The 23,286-nt window shown below is 42.0% G+C and overlaps 2 protein-coding genes across 3 annotated transcripts; both read left to right on the plus strand.

Annotated features, from left to right (window-relative positions):
- The first annotated feature begins 924 nt into the window (after positions 1 to 924).
- slc23a1 (solute carrier family 23 member 1) lies at positions 925 to 8,994 on the plus strand. The gene is made up of 14 exons (XM_073479529.1): positions 925 to 941; positions 2,542 to 2,715; positions 3,420 to 3,577; positions 3,678 to 3,766; positions 3,869 to 3,936; positions 4,019 to 4,200; positions 4,345 to 4,465; positions 5,357 to 5,513; positions 5,784 to 5,931; positions 6,012 to 6,117; positions 7,194 to 7,323; positions 7,407 to 7,550; positions 7,626 to 7,721; positions 7,800 to 8,994. Exons 2-14 carry the CDS (start codon positions 2,584 to 2,586, stop codon positions 8,027 to 8,029), a joined length of 1,761 nt encoding a protein of 586 aa, XP_073335630.1. The 5' UTR covers positions 925 to 941; positions 2,542 to 2,583; the 3' UTR covers positions 8,030 to 8,994.
- Positions 8,995 to 17,335: 8,341 nt separating this feature from the next.
- Positions 17,336 to 22,520, plus strand: mat2b (methionine adenosyltransferase 2 non-catalytic beta subunit methionine). Of its 2 annotated transcripts, none has more exons than XM_073479748.1 (7): positions 17,336 to 17,467; positions 18,517 to 18,711; positions 18,826 to 18,940; positions 19,311 to 19,463; positions 19,754 to 19,947; positions 20,502 to 20,615; positions 20,814 to 22,520. In XM_073479748.1, exons 1-7 carry the CDS (start codon positions 17,438 to 17,440, stop codon positions 20,985 to 20,987), a joined length of 975 nt encoding a protein of 324 aa, XP_073335849.1. In that variant the 5' UTR covers positions 17,336 to 17,437; the 3' UTR covers positions 20,988 to 22,520. The 2 variants fall into 2 exon arrangements, with proteins under 2 accessions (XP_073335849.1, XP_073335848.1); XM_073479747.1 differs by lacking the exon at positions 17,336 to 17,467 and adding an exon at positions 17,803 to 17,971.
- The last annotated feature ends 766 nt before the right edge of the window (positions 22,521 to 23,286 follow it).

A 23,286-nucleotide genomic window follows, 5' to 3' on the forward strand; every position in this document is an offset into this window, starting at 1 on the left:
ATAAAGTCTTAGTAACATAAAGTCACATATCATTAACATAAAGTCTCAAAGTCTCATTAACATAAAGTCACAAAGTCTTATTAACATAAAGTCACGTGATCATAAAGTCTTAGTAACATAAAGTCACATAAGTCTCATTAACATAAAGTCTCATGAACATAAAGTCACATGGTCATAAAGTCTTATTAACATAAAGTCGCATGACCACAAAGTGTCATTTACATGAAGTCACGTGATCACAAAGTCTCATTAACAAAAGTCACAAAGCCTCCTTAACATTAAGGCACATGATCATAATGTATCATTAACAAAGACAAATGATCATAATGTCTCATTAACATAAAGTCACATCATATTATTGACAATTAAGTCACAGATTGAGAGCAGGAAGTGGTGACACTGGACCTGAACTCAGGTAGAGTAAAAACACCTGTGAACATACCGTAAGTGTTGATCGTGGTTGAGAAGAATTAATGATTATTGGACCCTTTATCTCCATCAAACAGGTGCTCAAGTGTTAGAAACAACTTTAAACAGAGTGCTGAGTGTGAATGACAGCCGTAACAACCACAGAAGCAGTCGGGGCCTCAGTGATAACCAGTAATCAGTAATCGATAATTAGTGATCATAAACTGCTGCCTCAGTGAAAGTGACACACCTGAAGAGGTGAGTACATTTCTGTCACATGGAGGTGTGTGTGTGTGTGTGTGTGCGTGTGTGCGTGTGTGTGTGAGAGAGAAAGAGAGAGAGAGAGAGAGATGGTTAATAATCTGTTGTTAATCTCTGTGGACTTTCACCTGAAAAGTACACTCTCTCTTCTTCTCTCTCTTCCTCTCTCTCTCTCTCCCTCTCTCTGTCTCTCTCTCTCTTTTTCACTGCTCGATCATCAGGAAGCAGCAGGAAGTCAGACAGCTGCAGGTGAAATGGAAGACGGCCGTAAGGTAAACTGATCATTAAATATTGACTCATTATTTAAAGCAATCTGGTTGTTTCTGTCAGTGAAAAAATCGAGTTGCCAGTCACTGTCTCGCTGAGTTAAGACAGATGGACTGGAGAACAGGTGATGAACAGGTGAACGTTTCAGTGAAATCACCTCAGATTATTTTGTTAATTTGGTTGAAGTTTTAAATTCTGTGTCCACCAGAACAAACTTGGTTCAAACTCTCAGAACTTTATTTAAATCTAGTGAAGATTCAAAAGTCTCAAACCTTGAGACTCGATTTTGGTCAAGTCAGTCAATTTTATCAGTTTAGTGCCAATTAACTAATGACGCTTTTCAATTGGAGCAGGTCTAGACCATTCTCTTAAAAGGTGTCTTAATGAGGCAGAAGATGCAACATAAAAATTTAAAAACATCAGAGATACGTAAGTAAGTACTTACAAGCAAAACTCCCCCCAAAAAATGCTAATCCTTTTTGACATATACTCAATTGAAAACAGTACAAAGACAGTATAATTAATGTTTTACCTCATGGACTTCATTGATTCGGAATTTGACATGTTTCAAACAAGTTGTGACAGGAGGAACAAAAGACTGGGAAAAACCACCTGTGTGTTTGTAACATTCCACTAGTAAACAGTTTATTGGTAACAGGTGAAAGTATCATGATAGAGTATTAAAGTGATAAGTGACATCCCTTGAGGACCTTGTGCGTCCTTGAGTGTTATTGTCTATAGGAGCCATGTGATGTTTCTTCTGGGTCACTGTGACACCGTGATTCATAGAAAAGGCACGCATGTGTGAGTGTGTGTGTGTGTGTGTGTGTGTGTGTGTGAAACTGCTGAACTATGAATGAATTCCAAGGTTTATTGGAAAACGTGAGCCAGTGAAACTCATAAACTTGTAGTTCTTTTACAATGATTTTACTATTAGTAGTATTTGTTAGTGTAATGTAATGTTTTTATCCCATGTGTAAGTTTGCAAGGGACAATAAAGTTTTTTCTGATTGTGATGATGATTTTATATGAAAGTTGATCTACGTGCTGGTTTCTTAGGGGGACACTTAACATTGTTTCCCTCATTTTCTGTCTTAAATGTAACGTTACAGGGTGACTGCTCTGAATGCAACATCTCCAATGTTTTCTCAACTTGTAACGCCAATCTGATGACATTTTCTTATCAGCTAATTTATCGGCACACCCATTCTACTCACATGCACCAATTATGTGCTCTTCCTGGGGGCTTGACTGTAACGTTAGCTGTGGCTAGCTAGTTTGCTCAGTTAGCCGTGCAGTTAGTGGTCTCAACGCTGACAAATTGTTACATTTGTGACCAAATGTTATAAATGATCCATCTGAGGAGGTCATCCAAGCTCTAATTCTTCGTTTCTCTTAAAATGCATTACTTCAGGATATTGTTCTCCTATTGTTTTGTTTTTTTTAAATGATAATATTTTAACCTCATTTGGGTGTGTGTCATTTATAATCATATTTCATGACTCCAATCCACTTTGATCCGGTATTTCTTGTTTTTATGACTTTGCGACTTGTGCTAGTGCTGCAGTTACCTTTACTAACAGGTGTGTCTGTCTGTCCAATCAGAGTCATGACTACCTGTCAGAGGAGCGGGACCACAAGGCAGACATGGTTATCCCTCCATTGGGTGAAGACGGAGAGAATAAACAGCCAGTAGGATTGCCGAAAGCGGGATCAGACATGATTTACACTATTGAAGATGTCCCACCGTGGTACCTGTGTATTCTACTGGGACTACAGGTACAACTGGGATTAGATGGGGATTACATTTATTTAATTCAGGTTAGACCGGGATTAGACAATGATCAGGTTTTATTTACATACATACATTTACAGGATTTATGATGGGATTAGACTGGTCTGATCCAGTTTAGAATGATTAGATTCGGATTAGACTGGTAATAGATTAGTCTGATATGTTTTAGACTGGTTAGATTAGGTTTCAGACTGGGTTTAGACTCGTCTGATTTTGGTTTAGATTGGTTAGATTCGGCTTTAGACTGGAATTAGACTGGGATTAGATGTGTCTGATTTGGTCTAGACTGGTTAGATACAGTTTTAGACTGGGATTAGACTGGTCTTAATTTGGTTTACACTGGTTAGATTTGGTGTTAGACTGTGATTTAACTGGTCTGATTTGGTTTAGACTGGTTACATTCGCTATTAGACTGGGATTGGACTGGGTTTGTACCGGGTTAATTTGCTGGGATAAGATTGGTTTTATTTGGTTTCGACTGGTTAGATTCAGTTTTAAATTGGGTGTAGACTGGTCTGGGACGTTTCTGGGTTTTATATGAACAGTTTTGTCATTGTTTGGGTGTGAATCATGACTCAGCATTTGCAGGTTTGGTGGATGGTTAAATAGAAGTCGTGTTTTTTTTACTTTGACCATCACAAGCATGGAAGGATTGATATTTATGTCACCTGTTGCACTCTATCCTCAGCATTACCTGACATGTTTCAGCGGCACTATAGCAGTACCATTTCTTCTGGCTGAAGCCATGTGTGTCGGACAAGACCAGAACACCATCAGTCAGCTAATTGGAACCATTTTCTTCACCGTTGGTATCACAACTCTGATCCAGACCACCGTGGGAGTCAGGTGAGTCTGTGAGAGTCAGGCAAGACTGGGTTGGCAGGTGAGACTGGGAGTCAGGTTAGATTAACATGTTTGTACTTTTTTTGTGTTTCTGTGTGTACAGACTCCCTCTGTTCCAGGCCAGTGCATTTGCTTTCCTGGTTCCTGCACAAGCCATCCTCAGTCTGGACCGCTGGAAGTGTCCCAGTGAGGGTGAGACAGTCAGTCTGTCTGTCAATCTTCTGTAATTAAATGGAAAAAAAAAATGATGATGATGATGATGATAAAGAAGTTCTTCGTTTTGTTCCTCTGCAGAGGAGATTTATGGGAACTGGAGTCTTCCACTCAACACCTCGCACATCTGGCAGCCACGCATCAGAGAGGTATGAGGGAGGATTTTGCTGCAGTCACTGAGATAATTAAATTGAGAACAATTTATAAAAAAAATTTGTGTGTGTGTTTCAGATCCAGGGGGCCATCATCATTTCCAGTGTTGTGGAGCTTGTGATCGGTCTGTGTGGGTTGCCAGGTTTGCTGCTGGAGTACATTGGCCCGCTCACCATCACTCCAACTGTCTCACTGATCGGCTTGTCTGTTTTTAAAACAGCTGGAGACAGAGCCGGGTCTCACTGGGGCCTGTCAGCACTGTGAGACACCTGTTTTTTCTCCTTCTTACCTGTCTCTAATACTGAATATACATGAACTACAACATTTTTGGCAGACAAACAGTTCTCTCTCTCTCTCTCTCTCTCTCTCTCTCTCTCTCTCTCTCTCTTTCTGAATCTCTGCAGGTGTATTTTCTTTATCTTGCTATTTGCTCAGTACCTGAGATCGACATCAGTTCCTGTTCCTTTTTACAGCAGAAAGAAAGGACTGACCACCACCAGAGTGCAAATCTTCAAGATGTTCCCTGTAAATACAAAAAATACAAATACACAAACAAAAACAGAACCAGGTGAAGTGTCAGGTGATAGTGTCAGTAGATGATGTTAGTCAGTCCGTCAAACTGGTATTTATGAAATTGTGTATTGTCCAGATAACAGTGATACAAAATGTTGTTTCTCAAAGGAGAAGCATATATAATGAAAATACTACCTTTCAGATAGCGTGTAAACCATTATAAACCCTAATAGCACACATACGTCTTGCCATCATCGGCACAAGTAACATTGGGAAGACGTAGTATGGGGAGCGATTACCAATTAGGAAGACATTGCCGAGACGTTGACCAAATAATGTCGTCTCGCCACCTTCATGGTCGATTGTGTCAAATGATGCAAAAAGATCACGCAAGGCTAAAATGCAGAAGAGCAAGAGTCTACAGAGAGAAGGATATCTATATGTACCTGCAGCTGAGCAGATTTTGTGATATGCAGTGCTCTAAACCCAGATTGGAATTTGTCAAAGATGTTGAAAGAGTTCAAATAGTAGGCAACCTGACAGACAACTTTTTCCAAAATCTTAGAGATTAATGTTAGCCTGGAAGGTGGTCACATGGGTTTAGGTTAGGTGTCTTAGGTAAGGCTTATACAATAGCATATTTAAAACTACATGGGACGACTTCATGGGTTCAACAGTTATTCATTACAGCCAAGATAAGGGGGTAGATTGTATCAAAACCTCCTTGAAAAAGTGGGACGGTATAATGTCCAAAGGACAATAGGTGGGATTCAGGTGCACGTCAAACAGCTGGGTGAACGACACTGTACCAACAATGTCAGTCTCAGATTTCAGTTCTTCTTTAATTCTCTGAACTTTTAGAAACAAAAAGTTATTTTCAGTTTAATTTCATGTCTCTCTCAGATCATCCTCGCCATCCTGTTGGTTTGGCTCGTTTGCTACATTCTCACTCTGACCAACCTGTTGCCGACCGACCCCAATTACTATGGACACAAGGCCCGGACCGATGCCCGCGGTGACATCATTGCTTCAGCCCCCTGGTTCAGAGTCCCCTACCCCTGTAAGACACAGTAGGCTACTAGGCAATCACAGACTTCACAGCTGATTGTCACTGATTGTCTATCCTTCAAAGAACTTCCTTTGTACTTGAACATAGGAACATGAGTTTAAAATTGGACAGAAACAGTCAGTGAGTAATCAAAGATCAGACGTCACAGCTAGACAAGTTAAATCTTCTGTGTGGTCACAGGTGATGATGATGAGTGAAGGTGGAGATCAGAGTTTTTTTCTTGAGTAAAATGGACTTCCCCTTTCCTCTGGTCTCTGACAGGCCAGTGGGGGTTGCCAGTGGTAACGGTTGCCGGGGTTCTGGGAATGCTGAGTGCAACCACAGCAGGTATTGTGGAGTCCATTGGTGATTATTACGCCTGTGCTCGTTTGTCTGGAGCCGCGCCCCCTCCGATCCATGCCATCAACAGGTGAGATGGAAAGTAATATTATCTTACCTGACAGACTCCGCCCACACAGGTGTTTGATGGTTTTTGTTCGTTTGTTTCAGGGGAATCTTCACGGAGGGTGTCTGCTGCATCATTGCTGGCCTTTTAGGGACAGGAAATGGCTCTACCTCCTCCAGTCCAAATATAGGCGTTCTGGGCATCACCAAGGTAACTGAGGCCCTGCCCACCTGCAGCAGTTATGTTTATTTGGAATTAACTGGGTCTGGACGAGAGCTGATTGATTACAGATTGGCTGGTGTTTTCTGATGTTTCCTGATCATGAAGGATCAGCATGCTCAGGCTTCTGCAACTAGTACCGAAACCTGTGGAACTAGTTCCCTGGAATGGCAACTAGTCCTCAGACCTTTAACTAGTGCCCAGACTTTTGCAACTAGTTTCCAGCCCTATGCCCTATTCAACTATTCCCAAGGTCTCTAGACAAGTCTTCAGACCTCTGCAACTAGTTCTAAGACTTGTGTAACTAGAGTCCAGACCCTTGCAAATAGTTCCCAGCCCTCTACAACTAATCATCAGATCTTTACAACCAGTCCCCAGGTCTCTACAACTTGTCCCCAGGCCACTGCATCTAATCCCTAGTCCCCTGCAACTATTCCTCAGACCTCTCCAATTTGTGCCAAGACCTGTGCCAGAACTCTGCAAATATTCCACAGCCATCTGCAACTAGTCCTCAGCCCTTTGCAACTGGTCCTCAGATCTCTACAACTCGTCCCCAGGCCTCTGCAACTTGTCCTAAGGTCCCTATGACTGGTCCCCAGATCTCTCCAACTAGTGCCCACACCCATGCAACTAGTCCCCAGCCATCTGTAACTAGTCCTCAGAGCTTTGTAACCATTCCCCAGGTCTGACAATGAGTCCCAAGGTCTCTGCAACTAGTCCTCAGACCTCCACAACTAGTGCCCAGACCTGTGCAATTAGTACCAGACCTTTGCAACTAGTACCAAGCCATCTCAGCTAGTCCTCAGAGCTTTGTAACCATTCCCCAGGTCTCTACAACTACAATCCATCCCTAGGCATCTATGACTAGTCCCCAGGTGTCAGTACAGCTATCCCACAAATCTCTTTAACTAGTGCCCAGACCTCTGCAACTAGTCCCCAGGTCTCTTCAGTGAGTTCTCAGACCTCATGAGTCATGTGACCTCTCATCTGTATTCCTGACATCTGCAGAAATGTCCTCTACAGTCAGTTCATGACATGAATGTTTAAATTGTTGAGTCTGTGTGCAGGTAGGTAGCAGGCGGGTGGTGCAGTATGGAGCAGGCATCATGTTCCTGTTGGGATCAGTCGGAAAGTTCACAGCTCTCTTCGCCTCGCTGCCAGATCCGATCCTTGGAGGAATGTTCTGCACACTGTTTGGTGAGTCACAGATACAGGTAACATGTGTAAATAGAGGTGTGTTAGTGATATAATAATAATTCAGGTGTGTTGGTGTCTTTCAGGTATGATCACAGCTGTCGGTCTCTCTAACCTGCAGCTGGTGGATTTGAACTCGTCCAGAAATCTTTTTGTTCTTGGGTTCTCAATATTCTTCGGTCTGACACTGCCAACGTATATGGACACACACCCCAACTCCATCAAAACAGGTGTGTGTGCTTGTGTATGTGTAATGTAGATCAGCTGTTAGATGTGGCTCCTACAGATACTTTCTGTGTGTTCAGGTCTTGCAGAACTTGATCAGATCCTGACTGTTCTTCTGTCCACCGAGATGTTTGTTGGAGGTTTTCTGGCTTTTTGTCTTGACAACACAATACCAGGTAAAGCACTTACACACAAAAATACACAGACATACACAGGGACACACATAAACACTGTGTGTATGTGTGTGTCTTCAGGTTCCAGAGAAGAGCGAGGTTTAGTCCAATGGAGGTCTTCCTCCTCCTCCTCCTCTTCCTCCTATGATTTTCCTCTGGGGATGGATGCAGTCAAGCGAATTCGATGGCTCAGACGGTTTCCCATCAGCCCCACCTTCACAGGTTTCAGGGAGTCAGACAACCCATCGACACCTGAGCAGGAAGAGCAAGAGGAACCCGCTGACATCAGCCTGCCCAGTACCAAGGTGTGACTGAGCAGGAATCAAACCTGTGACTGAAATTAAATTAAATCTGCAGTCATATCAGACATTAAAATGTTTTAGAGATTTATTTATCAGCTGATGCTGCGATAACTTACAATCAGACGAATCAGAGAAGCTGTTGTGTTGGAGTTTAATTCAGAGATTGATTAATGTGTAGCAGTGATGATGTCACTGGGTGTGAAGTGTAGGTAGATTTTTCAGTGTTTCTCATTGACAATGTTACAGTTTAGATCAACATGACGCTTTTGCAGTTGCCATATCAGAACAAAAGATGAACAACTATGTTACAGCATTTTTGCTTCTTTGCCTGTGGACATACAAACTGAAGGACAGGAGTGGTCTACAACTTCCATGGTACATTTCACTAACAAACATCCAATCACAGAGTTTCATATTCTGTCACATGCTCCATTAACAGCCGATCATCAGAAACTTTCAGAAGTTTCATCAAAGGAACAAGCTGCTCTTCACATTTACAAATTCTACAGTCAACAAACTGCTCATGTTTAACAAGGCAACCAGAACTGTCCCTCAGTGTGATGTCACAGCATGATGATAACCATTGTAACGTTCACGGACGAGGGGGTGTACTGCACAACTGCTTTTTTGTAATGTCTTTTATTAAATTGTACTTTAACTCAGGACAACAAACAATCTGCTGTAAATTGCTCAGTGTTTTCATGACCTCACGGAACTGTGCAAGAAACTGAGATACAAGTTCTTACTTTTTATTTGTTTTTATTTACAACATCAAAAAATAAATAGTGTTTTGTTGTGTGTAAGAGTAAGCACTGTAAAAAAATTGTGCAAAAAGTGACAAAAAACATTTTTATTGAAAAATCTATTGTAGAATTTTCATTTTTATTACAATTGTTAAAGTTTAAACTTCTTTTTTCCCAATTTGAAAGAACTGTGATTGTGCACATCATTTAATGTTGTGATTATTTTCTGTTCTTAATAAACAGTACTGCCAATATGCTCCTGAGCAAGTTATTTATTTATTATTACTCTTTACCTGCTCTTCATGTGTTTCACATTGTAAACTTTCAGGGAAAAATCAGTAAAAAGCACCAAACATCTGTAAAAACTGTGTAAAAAATAAAAACAAACAACCCAAAACAATTTGAGGTGAAATAATGTCATAGTGAGAGGTGGACATTGGCTTTGTGGGCAAACAAATACATCACTATCAATAACCAATAAACACAGTGACAACAAGCAGTTTGCTGTTACATTAGCTGCTGCATCAGCTTACAGTACATGACAGTTCATTGGTATTTTTTTCACCTCCTTATCCCAACGTCGGGTAACTATAGCTGGTTTTATTTAAGATCAACAGATTTGTCTCTGGTGCTATTGACTTTATTGTCAATTATCAAACCTTTTTTTATGTTTCAAGAGCCAGAAGTGTTAAACTTTTATACATTCATCAACTGTTTCAGCTCATCAATACTTCTGAATTCTGTATTAAAAAGAGAGTAAGGATTTGTATTCAATAAAGTGCGATCAAACCCCACATGTATAATACAGCATGCTCACAAAACTCATATAGACACACAAAAATAAATAAATACATGAATAAAAGGTGCCAATACAAAATACCACATAGCCTTTGAAGGATAAGGAGTTCGGTGGGTGATGGTGGTGGGTATGAAAAGAGAGAGGTAGCAGTGATGGAAGAAGTATTTAGTCCTGGATTCAAAATCTTACTTAAATAAAAATATGTAATCAAGACAATGTGCTGAAAGTGTTCATATTCACTCACGCAGCCAAATGGGAGCTTTAGTCGTTACATTATTATAAATCATAATGTCAGATAATTATTGATGTAATGACATGTAAGATACGTTTTAAGGTTGTAGCTGGTTGCAGTAAAGTTCATTTTATTTACTTTTATACTGTTGGGTGGTTTAATTTACTGTATAGCGACATATTCTCATTCTAGCCTTAAACGACTTCGTATCACACCAAACCATGTAATAGACCCGTGGGTTAACCTTATCACTGTCTCGTTTGGCCCTACTACCCCTGAAAACAACACCGACACATTCCTTGGTCATTAATAAACATGCAACATCCGGTTAGACTTTCAAAATAAATGCACCTCAACAATTTACAACAGTTTAGGTTTAGGAAAAGGTTATAGTTTTGCTTATAATTGCTATTTCCTCAAAAAAGTCACCACAGACCAGTGTTTCTCAAACTTTTTCAGACCAAGAACCACAATAAAAAACACTTCAAGGACCACCTAACTTCCCAACATCACTGAAAACAATTGGCCTACTTCAGCAGTATATATCGGATTACAGCCTATTCAGATGACGGTCTTACAAAATATTCACTCATCATTGTCTCTGTTGGAGACATTGTGCTGCTTTTTCTGAGACATTAGTGAAGCACTGTCTGCCTTTAAACTAAAGATTTTAAGTCTCACAAAACCCACTGCATTGATATTTTTTTAAATAAATCATAACACCAACAAACTTATGTGGCAGTTACATTGCTGAAACCTGACAACACAGCAAAACAGCCAATTTAAATATTAATATTAATACATTAATTGAAATATTAACTACTTAATTTCTTATGCAGCATCCTCTCTCCCTCTTTGTAGTCTCCACTTTGTGGTCTCACTCAATACCCGACCACAACACGATCTGAATGGTTATACATCACAAATACTAGCCTAACAACACTGAATTATCTGAATCTGCAAAGTAACTAGTAACTAAATTTGTCAAATAAATACAGTGGAGTGGAAGTGTAGCAGAAAAGTACTATACTCCAGTAGGCTATCTGAAGTACCTCAAACAAATTCACCACTATGATTTTTATTTTTTCTGCAAATGTATATTGCTTCTAAATAGTAGTTATTGGTCTCCTTGATTATTAATAACCGTGTCAGCCCTAAAAAAAACATATCGACTAACCAACTCCAATCCAACATAAACTTTCTGGCTCTTTCTACTAAGTTCATCCTCATCCTACATCATTATCACCCCCTGCTGGTACTGCATTTTCAGACATGCATGTACTTCTGTTACTCTCGCACACTGACCTCAATCAGATTGGTGGGTCTATTATATGCTTTAGCGTGAGTCTGGGCTGTTTCATTTTCAAAGTAATAATAACTTAGTCTTCAAATAAATGTGGTGAAGTAAAAAGTTAAATGTTTTCTTTTGAAATGTAGTGGAGTAGAAGTAGGAAGTAGCACTTAACTGCAGTACTTTAGTAAATGTAACTTTCCACCACTGAGAGGGAAATTAAATTTCAAGCTGCAGATAAACATGGCATGTCATCATACTTGTCATCATACAGTCTGTGATGTCATCATGGTGCTGTATGTGTGAAGTGAACTGATGGTGTGTGCAGGGTGAAGGGGAGGCAGGGGGTGGCATACATAGGTGACATAGCAACAGTCGGCTGGAACTGCATCACTGACAAGACAGTTGGGGCAGGGTTTATCATAGAAGGGGCAAAACGGGCTGGGTTCGCACAGCGCACTGGGAACACACCATTGTTGGGGGCAGAGCTGGCTGCAGGTAGGAACACCTGGACGTACTGACCGGTTTCTGGATCCAGCAGCATCTTTCTCTGAGGCTGTGGGGGCGTGTCCACATAGAAGCACTGCCCACTTTTAGGGTCTAACATTACATGACAGGGGGTGGGGCCACTGAGGAGGGTCCCAGGTGCTGCATTGGAACCTGTGATGTCCACGAGTAAGTCACTACCCACCTGTGCAGGTAGAAAACCCTGAACGCTACACAGAAACGGCTGCTGCTGATGTTTCTGTTGCTCGTGTTGCTCATCTGTTGCAGGTGACACTGTGTTGCTGTTGCTCTCAAGGTCACCTGTGACCCTTGTCTGTTGAGCTGGGTAGGTCTTAATGAAGCGGTCTGGCTCGTCGGGGGTGTTTCCAGTAGACCTGCTCTGGTTCTCCTCAGACCTCCTCAGCAGATGGAGTGTGGGAGCAGGTGGAGGCTGCAGCTGGGTCTGAATGTAGCTCAGGGGGGTGTGCACGTAGCTGACCTTCCCCACGTGAGGGTGCAGGGTAGGGGGGAAAGCAGGCAGGGGGGTGGGGGTGTAGAAGCAAGGGTGGAAGATCTGCTGGGAGGAGGTGGGGGCAAACTGAGAGGTCACACCCATGATGGAGGCATGTTCCTGGGCAGAGAGCAAAGGCTGGGTGCTCTCGGGGTGTCTGGAGGTCGAGGGGGGACGAGGAAGGGAGGTCACTGCCTGGTGACTCACACCTCCCACTCTCTCTGATTGGCTGAGCTGTGAGAGGTGTTTGCTGGTGGGTGAGTTGGTTGGAGGATCTAACAACTCAACCGGCCAGGTGACATCATCCACCTTACTTCCGTTTATTATTGGTTCACTGCCTCGTCTCTGCTGTGTGATTGGACGACTGAACGTTTTGCTCTGCTTTCTGTCCTGTGATTGGCTGAGAGATGCAGCGACCTTGGTGATGTGTCCTCCAGTGGAGCTACTGTGAACTGAAGCCTTACAGTTCCTCTTTGTTTCATCATGATCTTTGACCCCCACAGCCTGCTGATACGTAGGCGGGGGGCTTTCCTCCTGACCAATCACCTTGAAGCTTGTTGGCTTGTTGTTGTTGTCAGCAGTGGAGAATGAGAGGCTACGCATGTTTTTAACTAAACTCCTCACATCTCTCACCACATGAACTGGAGCTTTAGGAATACCTCCACCTGTCTTACCTCCTCCCCCCTCCCTCACCCTCTGCTGGTCTGCAGGCTGGGGGAGGCTGGTTAACACTGCAGGTTTCTTCTGCAGATGGGAGGTTTTAGAGTTCTTTTGCTCCGCCTGCATCTTCTTGGACAGAATGCTCTTGATGATGCAGGAAGCCATCTTTGTTTTGGTTTCATCCAAAGACAAGGACTTCTGCAGCCGCTGCCTTGAGTTTCCTCCACCAGGTAACCCTAAAAACAACAAACAGTCTAACTAACCAGCATGTTTCTATACCAAACTGAAAACTAATCATTACATTTTTTTTCCAGGGATGGTGAAGGCATGCTTTCACTGGTTGGTTTGATTAGGATTTGAGGCAGTGAGATGGTGATTGGTTAGGGTTAGGGTAAGAATATCAGTGTAAGCCAGTCAGAGGCAAAGGAGGGTGGGTGATGCCTTCATAATCCTAGGAAAAGAAAAATTGGTTGGTTTTAAATCTAAACCAGACTTTACCTTAACAAGGTATTGGAGGTCAACTGAACATTTTTATCTTATCAGCTGCTTCTGTTATTACACTTCTCCCTATAAAGGTGAGGGACGGGGCTTACTGACAAGTACAGGCAGTAGGGGGTGGAGCTTTCTGAGAAGCACAGGTATTATTACCTTGATTGGCCCCTGCAACCAGGCCCTTGTAAACCCTGTGGCTGTCGACATCACTACTGATCGTTGAGTGCGTCTGGAGAGCAGCGGGCATACTGTGCTGACGTAGCAATAGATCAGGGCGCTGACGGACCACAGGACATAGCAACTCATTGGTTGACACCTCACTGTTAGAAACTGGCCCATCCTTCAGTATCACCTGGACATGTGGACAGGTAAACAGACAGACAGGTAGGCAGACAAGTTGAGAATGGTGAACAGATGGGAAACTTACCTGCAGTTTCTCAGCTTTCTCCTTCTCTGCGTCTGTCTTCTTCTTCAGTTGAATCTGTCGTTTGGGGACCATCTTTAGCCCCTCCCCCTCGTGACTGTTCACCTGGACAGCAGGTGAAAACACAGAATACAATAGATTGATCAATAAGAAGACCAAATGATTAAATTTGACTGGTAGTTAGTTTGTTTGTTTGTTTGTTACTTAGTCTGTTAGTTATAAAACTCACCAGTGTTTCCATGGTGATGTCGACACACTCAAAGCCGCTCTCTGGATCAGACTCGTCGTCTGATGGGAGGATGACGGAGGGTGAGAAGTGGAGTGAAAGATCCTCCTCTGACCACTCGCTGATACTCCCCTCTTCCTCCTCCTCTTCCTCCTCCTCCTCCTCTTCCTCAGAGTGAGAGGTGGAGGAGACATCCAGGTAATTCACCTCGGACGGCCCTTTACAAGTGACCTTAGGGTTCTTCACAGAAGAGACTATTGAACACGGCGGAGTAATTTGTGTCTCTGAGTTGTGAGGAGGCAGCATGTCGACTTCGGGACAGCGGTGACTGCTGAGGAAGAACTCCCTCACTCCTCTTTCTCCTCCTCTTCTGTTCAGTCCGGTGCTCATAGTTTATAGTTTCTGATTATTCAGAATATTTGATCTGATGGATTATTTAATACTGAGACTCCACCTGTATGCAGACGATACAGTCATTTACTATCCAGAATCCACTTGTATGCAATTGATAGTGTTATTTACTAGCCTACTCAAAATCCACCTATACGCAGATGATGCCAATATCTGCTACTTTCTTCCCATAGGCCATCAATCAAATGACGTATATCCATCATTCATTATAGACTAGATTTTTACAGTTTTAAAGGTAGTTTTAAAGGCTTGCTGTATATATAAACTGTATACAGCAGGCTTATTCAACTACTTTCCTTGAAGGGCCAGATTTGAAAAAAATTAAGTGTAAGGGGCCAGAATGAGGTTGTTAAAGGGGTGCATTGCTGACAGTTGAATTGGTCTGGTATATAGACATGTATACATATAGATGCTGTACATAATTATTTTCTCTATTTATATAAATTCAGATTTTATTTCTTTGCACTATTTGTATTGTTTACAAGTAACAGCACACTTGTACATATACACAGACATTTCACTTATGTTGTTGTTCATTACTGCTTTTTTATGCATTTATATTCATTGGTAGAATGTAACTGAGTACATTAACTTAAATATTATAGTATCAAGTATTGTATTTAAATAAAATGTTGAGGTACTTGTACTGTACTTGAGTATTTAAATGTTTTGTCACCACATACTTCCACTCCATTTAATTTAGGAGGAAATCATTGTACTTTTACTCCACTACATTCCTTTGATAACTTTAGTTAGTTACTTTGTATGCTGCATCAGAGACAGATAATAATTGGCAAATTGGTAATTGGCAAAATCGAATTGGATAATTTGCCAGGCCGTGATAGCTATTTTACAGTATATAAAGTATATTATTGCCAGAAAATTACTTTTGATACCAAACTACATTTAATATCAGACACTTTAAGTACTACTTGTATTGCTGATTTTCAGTTTTACAAAAGTAATATTTAAACAAAATATTTACTTTTACTTAAGTATGACTGTTGGGTACATTTTACAATGTATTTAACAACATTAGTTACAAGTTAATTTACAGATTAATCTGTATCAACTAATGAATTATTATGGATTATTATAGATTAAGATACTCGACAGTATAAAGTAGTATTTTAGTAATGCTAACTCATTAATGCATCAACAATTATCAATTATAATCCATTCATGTATTAATCTGAACTGTGCCATTTAGTACTTTGACTTTCAGTACTCTTATATTTTAATGACAGTACTTATGTACTTTTACCTAAGGTCCGAATACTTTTTCACCATTGTTTATATACACTGTATATATTTATACATATACCTATTTTTTCTGGCTATTCTTTGTCTTATTTGTTCAGCTTTTGTTGCCTTTCTTCACAGCTGTTATTTACATATAGTCTTGTGTATTGCGTGAAATGAAAAAAATCTGATTAAAATAGTTTGTTTGTGTTCACATACTTGGCGAGTGAAGTTTATTATGATTCTGATTCTTACCTCTAAATTTCCTCAATCAAAATCAGAATCAGGATCAGGATCTGGTGAAGAACAGGGTTATCCTGGTTCTGGTTCCTGGTTAAAGATGAGGTTGGTGGTCAGATTCAAGGATTAGGTCCAGTCCAGTTTCAGGTCCTGTTGGGCGATTCGGTCTCTGTGTGAGCCTGTTTGTTTCAGTTCAGTCTTCAACAGTGGCTCGGGGCAACGACACCAACTGTCCTGCAGGAGGGAGAGTGAGAGGTTGAGTGTTAGTGACAGACTGCAGGCTTAGAGAGAGAGAGAGGACGGTCAAGAGACATAAAGATAAACAGAGAGAGAGAGCCGGTATCAGACTGCAGGTTTCTATTTTAGGAGGTGATTGACAGACGAGGCTGCAGCTCGACCCCCCACCACCCCCACCACCCTGTGTGTGTGTGTGTGTGTTTGTGTGTGTGTGTGCGTGTGTGTCTCAACACCTCGATCACATGTAGCTGATGTTTAACCCTCCAAGTCAAAGTGTCCCTCACCTGTCACCATGACAACACTGTGGTGTTGGATGCAGAACACGGCAACAGTAGGTCCTGCCGATCATTGGCTCCTAAAGTGGGGTATGGGAACCCCCAGGGACCTCGAGGGGTTTCCCCAGCAAAAAGACAAATATTTTTATACCTCCACACCAGTGACAGTGCCACTATTGTGTTTTCGGATTTTCTGTCCTTCCGTCCGTCTGTCCATCCATCAGTATGTCTGTCCATATGTACATACTACATCTCATTATTGTGAATGTGATATCTCAAGAACTGCTGGAGGGAATTTCTTCAAATTTGGCACAAATTTCCACTTGGACTTGTGGATGAACTGATTAGATTTTGGTGGTCAAAGGTCAAAGTCACTGGGACCTCATGGCATCGCATTCTCGTGAACACCATATCTCAAGAGCACCCTGTGGAAATGTCTTAAAATTTGACACAGACATCCCATTGGACTCAAGGATAAACTGATTAATTAAATTTAATTAATAAACTGAATTTGGTGGTCAAAGGTCAAGGTCACTGTGACCTCACCTTTCTGGCCATTACTTAACAATTCTCTTCATCTTGTAAATCAGTCTGGGCCTCAAAAAGTTATTTAAATGACACATTTTCAAGTAGATTATAGAGATGCCTTGAGAATATTACTTAGGAGACCTAGATGGAATAGAGCAAGTGAAATGTTTGTTGCTGCAGGAGTCAGTGCTTTCCAAGCTGTTTTAAGAAATCTTATGTACAGTATACATTTATTTGCTGCCTTAATGTGGCTACACGTACTTGGCCAATAAAGCTGATTCTGATTTCCCTCTGAACTATCGTGGAGTAGAAGAATAAAGCAGAAAAAATCTGAAATACTCAAGTACACATATCTCGAAATTGTACTTAAGTATAGTACTTGATTACATGTACTTAGTTACCTCCAACCAATACATACCATTGACCGACACACTCCGATACAGTAGGTGGCGGTGTTCATCAAGTTAGTTTGCGATCCGCCAATATATAGGAAGACGAAGAAGAAAAGCAGGAACAGCAGAAGAAGAAGAGTGTTTTTATGGGAGGAACGGACTGTTTAAAATACTCTGCTGCACTGGGAGGATTTCTGCTGGTCTGTACTGGTCAGTGAGCTCGATCAGATGCCTGGATTTGATTTAGGAGGATCGGAGGTAAATTCACGGCTTGTGTTTTCAGCAGCCTCGGCTCAAACACGGGTGTTGTGAGAAAAACTGTCACTGTGTTAATTCTGGTCTCGGATCGGTTTTATTCAGCTTTTAGCATAGACATATATGTTTATGGGTTTTAAGTGCCGGTGTAATCCACTACACGGAGTCTGGGTCAACAAACAGATAATAAAAAACTGCGTCATTTCCAATTTTCCGTGTATTTCTCATTATTCCGTTTGTCATCGCTGACATCTGTTAGCCTGTTAGCCTGTATGCTAACCGGCTAGAATCACCGCGACAGCTGCTTTACGGCAAACAGCTCGTCGCTGAGAGCGGAAGCGGAAGAGAGAAAACAAACTGCGCATCAGAAAAATCAGAGAGCAGCTGAGTGATAGATATCGATCAATAACAACTCATAAATATCAGCAACACATCTTGTCAGACAGAGGAGATATGAGCCGTGAACTGAAGATTATGTTCAGCCCGGGCCGCGTGCAGCTGGTTCAGGTAAATACTCACCTGTAAACAGCTAGAATGCTAACTGCTAACAGAGGGAGGTGCACCTGTAGCAGGTCCTGGGGATGTTTTGATTATTTAACAAGTGTCGTTTAAACTGAAGTAGAGTTTATTTCTCAACGTTAAGATTTAGAACATCAGCTGGAGAAATATTGCATCAGTTATTGATCGATTGTTTCACTGTAAACAGAACCACCCACTGTGGTGCTTCAGTTTTCTACTTGTTTACTTTTCAGTAAAGTTTAATGACCAAAGACATTTAAATTTATTTTTCAAAAACTAAATATATATATATTAATCACTACATGAATCTCCTCTCTGCCTCTCTAGAACCCTGTTTCACCGACTGTCTTGTCTCTCCTCTCTAAATATATAAATTAGTTAATTAATCACTACATAACTCTGATATTTGTGCACTACTTTGTCTGTGAGACTCTAACAGGAAGCAAATGTTGCGCTGATTGATTTAGTGATGATATTGATCAATTGATTGCACTGATATTGATGTAGTTCTGATGTAGTACTGTTTACTCCAGGACGAGGCAATGGGCCCGGCTCCGAAGGTCCTGGTTACCGGTGCCACAGGTCTTCTGGGTCGAGCCGTCTGCAGAGAGTTTCAGAACAATGGCTGGTTGGTTATCGGGACTGGATACAGGAGAGCCAGGCCCCGCCTCCTTCGCTGTGACCTCACAGATGAGGACGCCATCAGAGGACTACTGCATGAATACAAGGTACTGCACTCTGTAGTACTCCACCCTACACTGCAGTACAGGGCTACACAGTGATGTTAAAAGCAGACCGTGGAGCTGGACGAGCTAATTACATTTCACATAAATGTGTTTCAGCCTGATGTAATCGTCCACTGTGCAGCAGAGAGACGTCCAGATGTTGTGGAGAGACACACTGAAGCAGCTGTGAATCTCAATGTGCACGCCACAAGCACGCTTGCCAAGGAGGCAGGTAGGTGATCCACCTGTTGTTGTTCTAATGTTCCTTTCATCATTACAATAAATACAGTAAATTTTAATCTGTTGTTATTTATCAGGGTGGCTGTGTGACATATTTAACTAACTGATGTATTTACAGGAAGTTTATTAACTTCTATTATGTCAGACTGAAGTTCAGTGATAATGATTTGATGATAAAATTAAATTAATGGTGCATCATTTTACTGATAATGATTATCAAATTATCACTTAACTTCGCTATATTGTCAGCAATCCTAACATTTAAAGCTAATTTAAGAACGTGATATATTTATTCACCTCTGTCTCTCTTTAACTCTGTGTGTGTGTGTGTGTGTGTGTGTGTGTGTGTATGTGTGATGCAGCTGTGTGTGGGGCGTTCTTCCTCTACATCAGCACCGACTACGTGTTTGATGGGAGGAATCCTCCATACGGAGAAGACGACAGTCCCAATCCTCTCAACGTTTATGGACGCAGCAAACTGGAGGGAGAGAGAGAGACACTCAGACACTGTCCAGGTACCTGTCTGTCTCTCAACTGTCTGTTCTTACCTGTCTTTGTCTCACTTGGCTATCTCTCACCATCTGTCTGTATTTCACCTGTCTGTCTTTTCTTCATCTGTTTTCTGTTTTTCTGTCTTGTCTGTCTCTCACCTGGCTGTGTTCTTACGAGTGTCTGTGACCTCGCCCTTCTGTGCTCTCACCTGTCCTACTCTACCTGTCCTACTCTCACCTGTCTGTATTCTCACCTGCCCTTCTCTCACCTGTCTGTCTCTCACCGGCCCTTCTCTCACCTGTCTGTGTGTCAGGTGCGGTGGTGCTGCGGGTGCCGGTTCTGTTCGGGGAGGTGGAATCGGTGTCTGAGAGCGCCGTGACATCACTGTGGCTCAAAGTCCAGGAGGCGACAGAGAGCTGCACCCTGGATCACTGCCAGCAGAGGTTCCCCACCGACACACGAGACGTTGCTGCTGTCTGCAGGAAACTGTCTGAGAGGGCAAGACAGGTGCATAACTGTCTGTGTGTCTGAGAGAGAGAGACAGGTAACTGTACGACTGTCTGAGAGAGAGAGAGAGAGAGAGAGAGAGAGAGAGAGACAGCTGCATAACTGTCTGTCTCTCCTTTCTCTGCCTGTCTTACCAGCTGTCCTTCCTGTCTCTCTCTCCTCCCGTTGCCAGTCTTGCCACCTGTCTCTCCTCTCCCTGCCTGTCTCACCACCTGTCTGTCTACTATCTGCCTGTCTCACCACCTATCTTTCCCTCCCCTCTGCATGACTCACCCCCTGTCTCATCATATGTCCGTCTCTGCTCACTCTACCTTTCTAACTACCTGTATATCTCTCCCCTTTTCACCTGTCTCACAACCTGCTGGTCTCTCCTCTCTCTCTCTGCCTGTCTCACAACCTGTCTGCCTGTCTCACCACCTGACTGTCTCCCCTCTATCTGGCTCTCACCATCTACCTGTCTCACCCCTTCATCCTATTTCTGCCGTCTCTCCACTAACCACCTGCCAGCCTCTCGTTTCTCTTCCTGTCTCACAACCTGTCTGCCTCTATTCCAGGACCCGTCTATCAGAGGAATCTTTCACTTCTCAGCCAAAGAGCAGATGACCAAATATGAGATGGCCGTTGCGATCGCTCAGGCCTTCAACCTGCCGTCCAACCACCTCATTCCTGTAAGTGGACATTGATCAATATATTGATTGATATACCTCTATATGTAAAGTCCCAACAGATGATCGATTATTCACTTCACCTGTCTGTGGCTTTTACTGTTGTGGCTAATCAGTGAAGTACTTGTAGTGTAAATTATTTCTAGTATGAATACATTACAGTATTTGTAATATTTAAGTATTGTTAATGTCTGTCTGCAGCTGACGGAGCAGCTGGCGGCGTCGACTCTTCGTCCAATGAACAGCCAGTTAAACTGTTCTCGTCTGGAGCTGCTGAACCTGAGCGTTGAACCGCGACCGTTCACGACGGCCATCACCGACTGTCTATGGCCGTTCACGCCTGATAAACGCTGGAGACAGACCGTCTTCCACTGACAAACAGACAGACAGACAGGCAGGCGGGTAGAAAAGGAAAGCAAGTAGAAACAGATTGACAGACAGTTACAGACAGGAAGATAGAGAGAGACAAACAAAACAGACAGGACAAACAGGTTGACACAGACAGGCTGTTACAAACAGGCAGGTAAAGAGAGACAGACAGGCTGAGACAGACAGACAGACAGACAGACAGACAGACAGACAGACAGATGGATGGGTAGAAAATGACAGACTGGTAGAGACGAATGGATGCAGACAAGACAGATGGGTAGAAAATACAGACTGTTAGAGACAGGTAAATGCAGACAAGACAGCCGGGTAGACGCAGACAGGTTTAGACTGACAGTTAAAAAGACACAGGGAGACACAGAGTGGGTAGAAAATGACACAGACAGACAGAGAGGTAGACACAGACAGACAGAGAGGTAGACACAGACCGACAGTTACAGACAGGCAGACAGAAAACAGATTTAAGAAAACAGACTTATTTACGGTTACAGGTACAGACAGACAGGTGGCGACAGACATGGAGAGGCAGACAGACCGCTTAGATGCAAGACACACACACGGACAGACAGGTAGACGTTTCCACCATATACTGTCTCTAGTTGTGTCACATTTCAGGCTCCACCCCCTGCAGTCCAATGACATCATAATGAATGGACAAGGTTTCGACCAATCCAAAGGCTCTGCTGATAAACAAGTCTTTACTTGAACCAGTCTGTCCTTCTGACCTACGTATCGCACAATCCTCTGGGCTGTCTGTTGATGCATTCAGGTGCTCTCATCAACTCGTATGTTTATTAAATGATGATCTCAGCAGGTGTCTCTCAGGTAATAAGTATCCGAAGTGGACCAATGAAAACACACATCTACTGTTCCCCTGCTGATTTACAGCTGTCATAGGCCACGGCCAACTGTGTGGGTGGAACCTGAGGTGAGACAGATGTGACAGAGAGAGAGACAGGTGGACTGACAAACATATACTGATGTGCCACTATATTTACAGTATACAGTATTTGCCATATATTAACAATATATGTGTGTAGTGATTACTCATTAAACCCAGAGTTCTGTCTGCAGGTTCAAGTTAAAATCAGGTTGTTGTTGGATTTGAATCTGACGGGTTGTTGTTCCTGTGGAGACAGAACAGTCTGTAACAGTGGGAACAAACTGAGACCAACTGAATCTACAAATATACAATATACACTTCACTGTGTGTTCATGTGCTTGTGTGTCTGAGGAGTCGTAAATCTAATGTCTTTTTTAGTTTTGGTGTGAATGAAGTGTTTTAACTACTGATGTATTTTGCAAAATTAAGGTTGTCACAGTTCAAAGAGACTTCTTGATTTCCGTTCAACTACGGTATCCTACAGAGGACAAATTCCACTTGCTGGTTTCAGTATATTTAATTTAAATGCCGAAAATTACACGTGTATGATATTCTACTGTTATTATATTATAGTTGATGTTGGCTGTTTGTTGTTGTAAATGACTCAGCTGCTCACATTAAACATCTGAAATACTGAATCTGAGTTTTTGTTTTGACTTCATTCAAATCAAACTTTTAATAATGGAGGCTCAGAAGAGACAAAACAAACTGTAGCAGGATCAGTCTGTCTGAAGTGCACAGTATGTATTTTCTGCCACTAGAGGGCCCTAAATGAAAACAAAAAAGATGTACAGGTAAGTCGTGTGGGATCATGTGAGTTGTTGTCTCCATTGTTAAGCAACCACCAATGTCAATTAAAAAACTGTCTGAGAAGTTCACGGACGGTGTAATGTCTTAAGTTTTATTGACATTACGTTGACTCCAATTCGGCCACTTCCTTCCTCACTATCTGACTCTCTACAGGAAGTTAGGGTTTTTCAGGGTTTGAACATTTTTGGAAACATTTACGATAACTTCAGTAGTAGTAGTAGTAGACAACAAATTAACAGAGATCTAGTCATTTTTAGACATTTTAATGCAGAAATGTAACGGCTTGATAGACTGATCAAAGATCGTTTTCGTTTCAACTGATCAGCTAGTCGTGTTACCACCAGGAGAGAGCGCTGTCCTGCCACCTGACCTGTGAAGACTGGGCCAAAGTGGAATTCATTTTGCCTGTGAGGTGGGAGAGTTAGCGTCTGTAATTCTGACAATGAATTGGAGTCGTGGAAATAACAGATCCTGTGGACTGGTACCATCCCTGATGAAGATGACACTCGAGGAATAACGGTACCAATAGTATTGTTTTTTCAGTATTTTTTTTCTAGTCAAAGGACAAAGTGTATTCAAGGTATTTGATTTAAA

Source organism: Pagrus major, chromosome 13, assembly GCF_040436345.1.
Source record: "Pagrus major chromosome 13, Pma_NU_1.0".
In the NCBI taxonomy this organism is placed as follows: domain Eukaryota; kingdom Metazoa; phylum Chordata; class Actinopteri; order Spariformes; family Sparidae; genus Pagrus; species Pagrus major.

What these genes read in the sequence shown, in the direction of transcription:
- slc23a1 (XM_073479529.1), top strand. Translation starts at nt 2,584, where the DNA reads ATGGTTATCCCTCCATTGGGTGAAGACGGAGAGAATAAACAGCCAGTA. An exon ending in CCGATCCATGCCATCAACAG is followed by an intron (nt 5,932 to 6,011) that starts GTGAGATGGAAA and finishes CGTTTGTTTCAG; the next exon opens with GGGAATCTTCACGGAGGGTG. An exon ending in TCTTGACAACACAATACCAG is followed by an intron (nt 7,722 to 7,799) that starts GTAAAGCACTTA and finishes GTGTGTCTTCAG; the next exon opens with GTTCCAGAGAAGAGCGAGGT.
- mat2b (XM_073479747.1), top strand. Translation starts at nt 17,918, where the DNA reads ATGAGCCGTGAACTGAAGATTATGTTCAGCCCGGGCCGCGTGCAGCTG. An exon ending in GACTACTGCATGAATACAAG is followed by an intron (nt 18,712 to 18,825) that starts GTACTGCACTCT and finishes AATGTGTTTCAG; the next exon opens with CCTGATGTAATCGTCCACTG. An exon ending in GACACTCAGACACTGTCCAG is followed by an intron (nt 19,464 to 19,753) that starts GTACCTGTCTGT and finishes TCTGTGTGTCAG; the next exon opens with GTGCGGTGGTGCTGCGGGTG.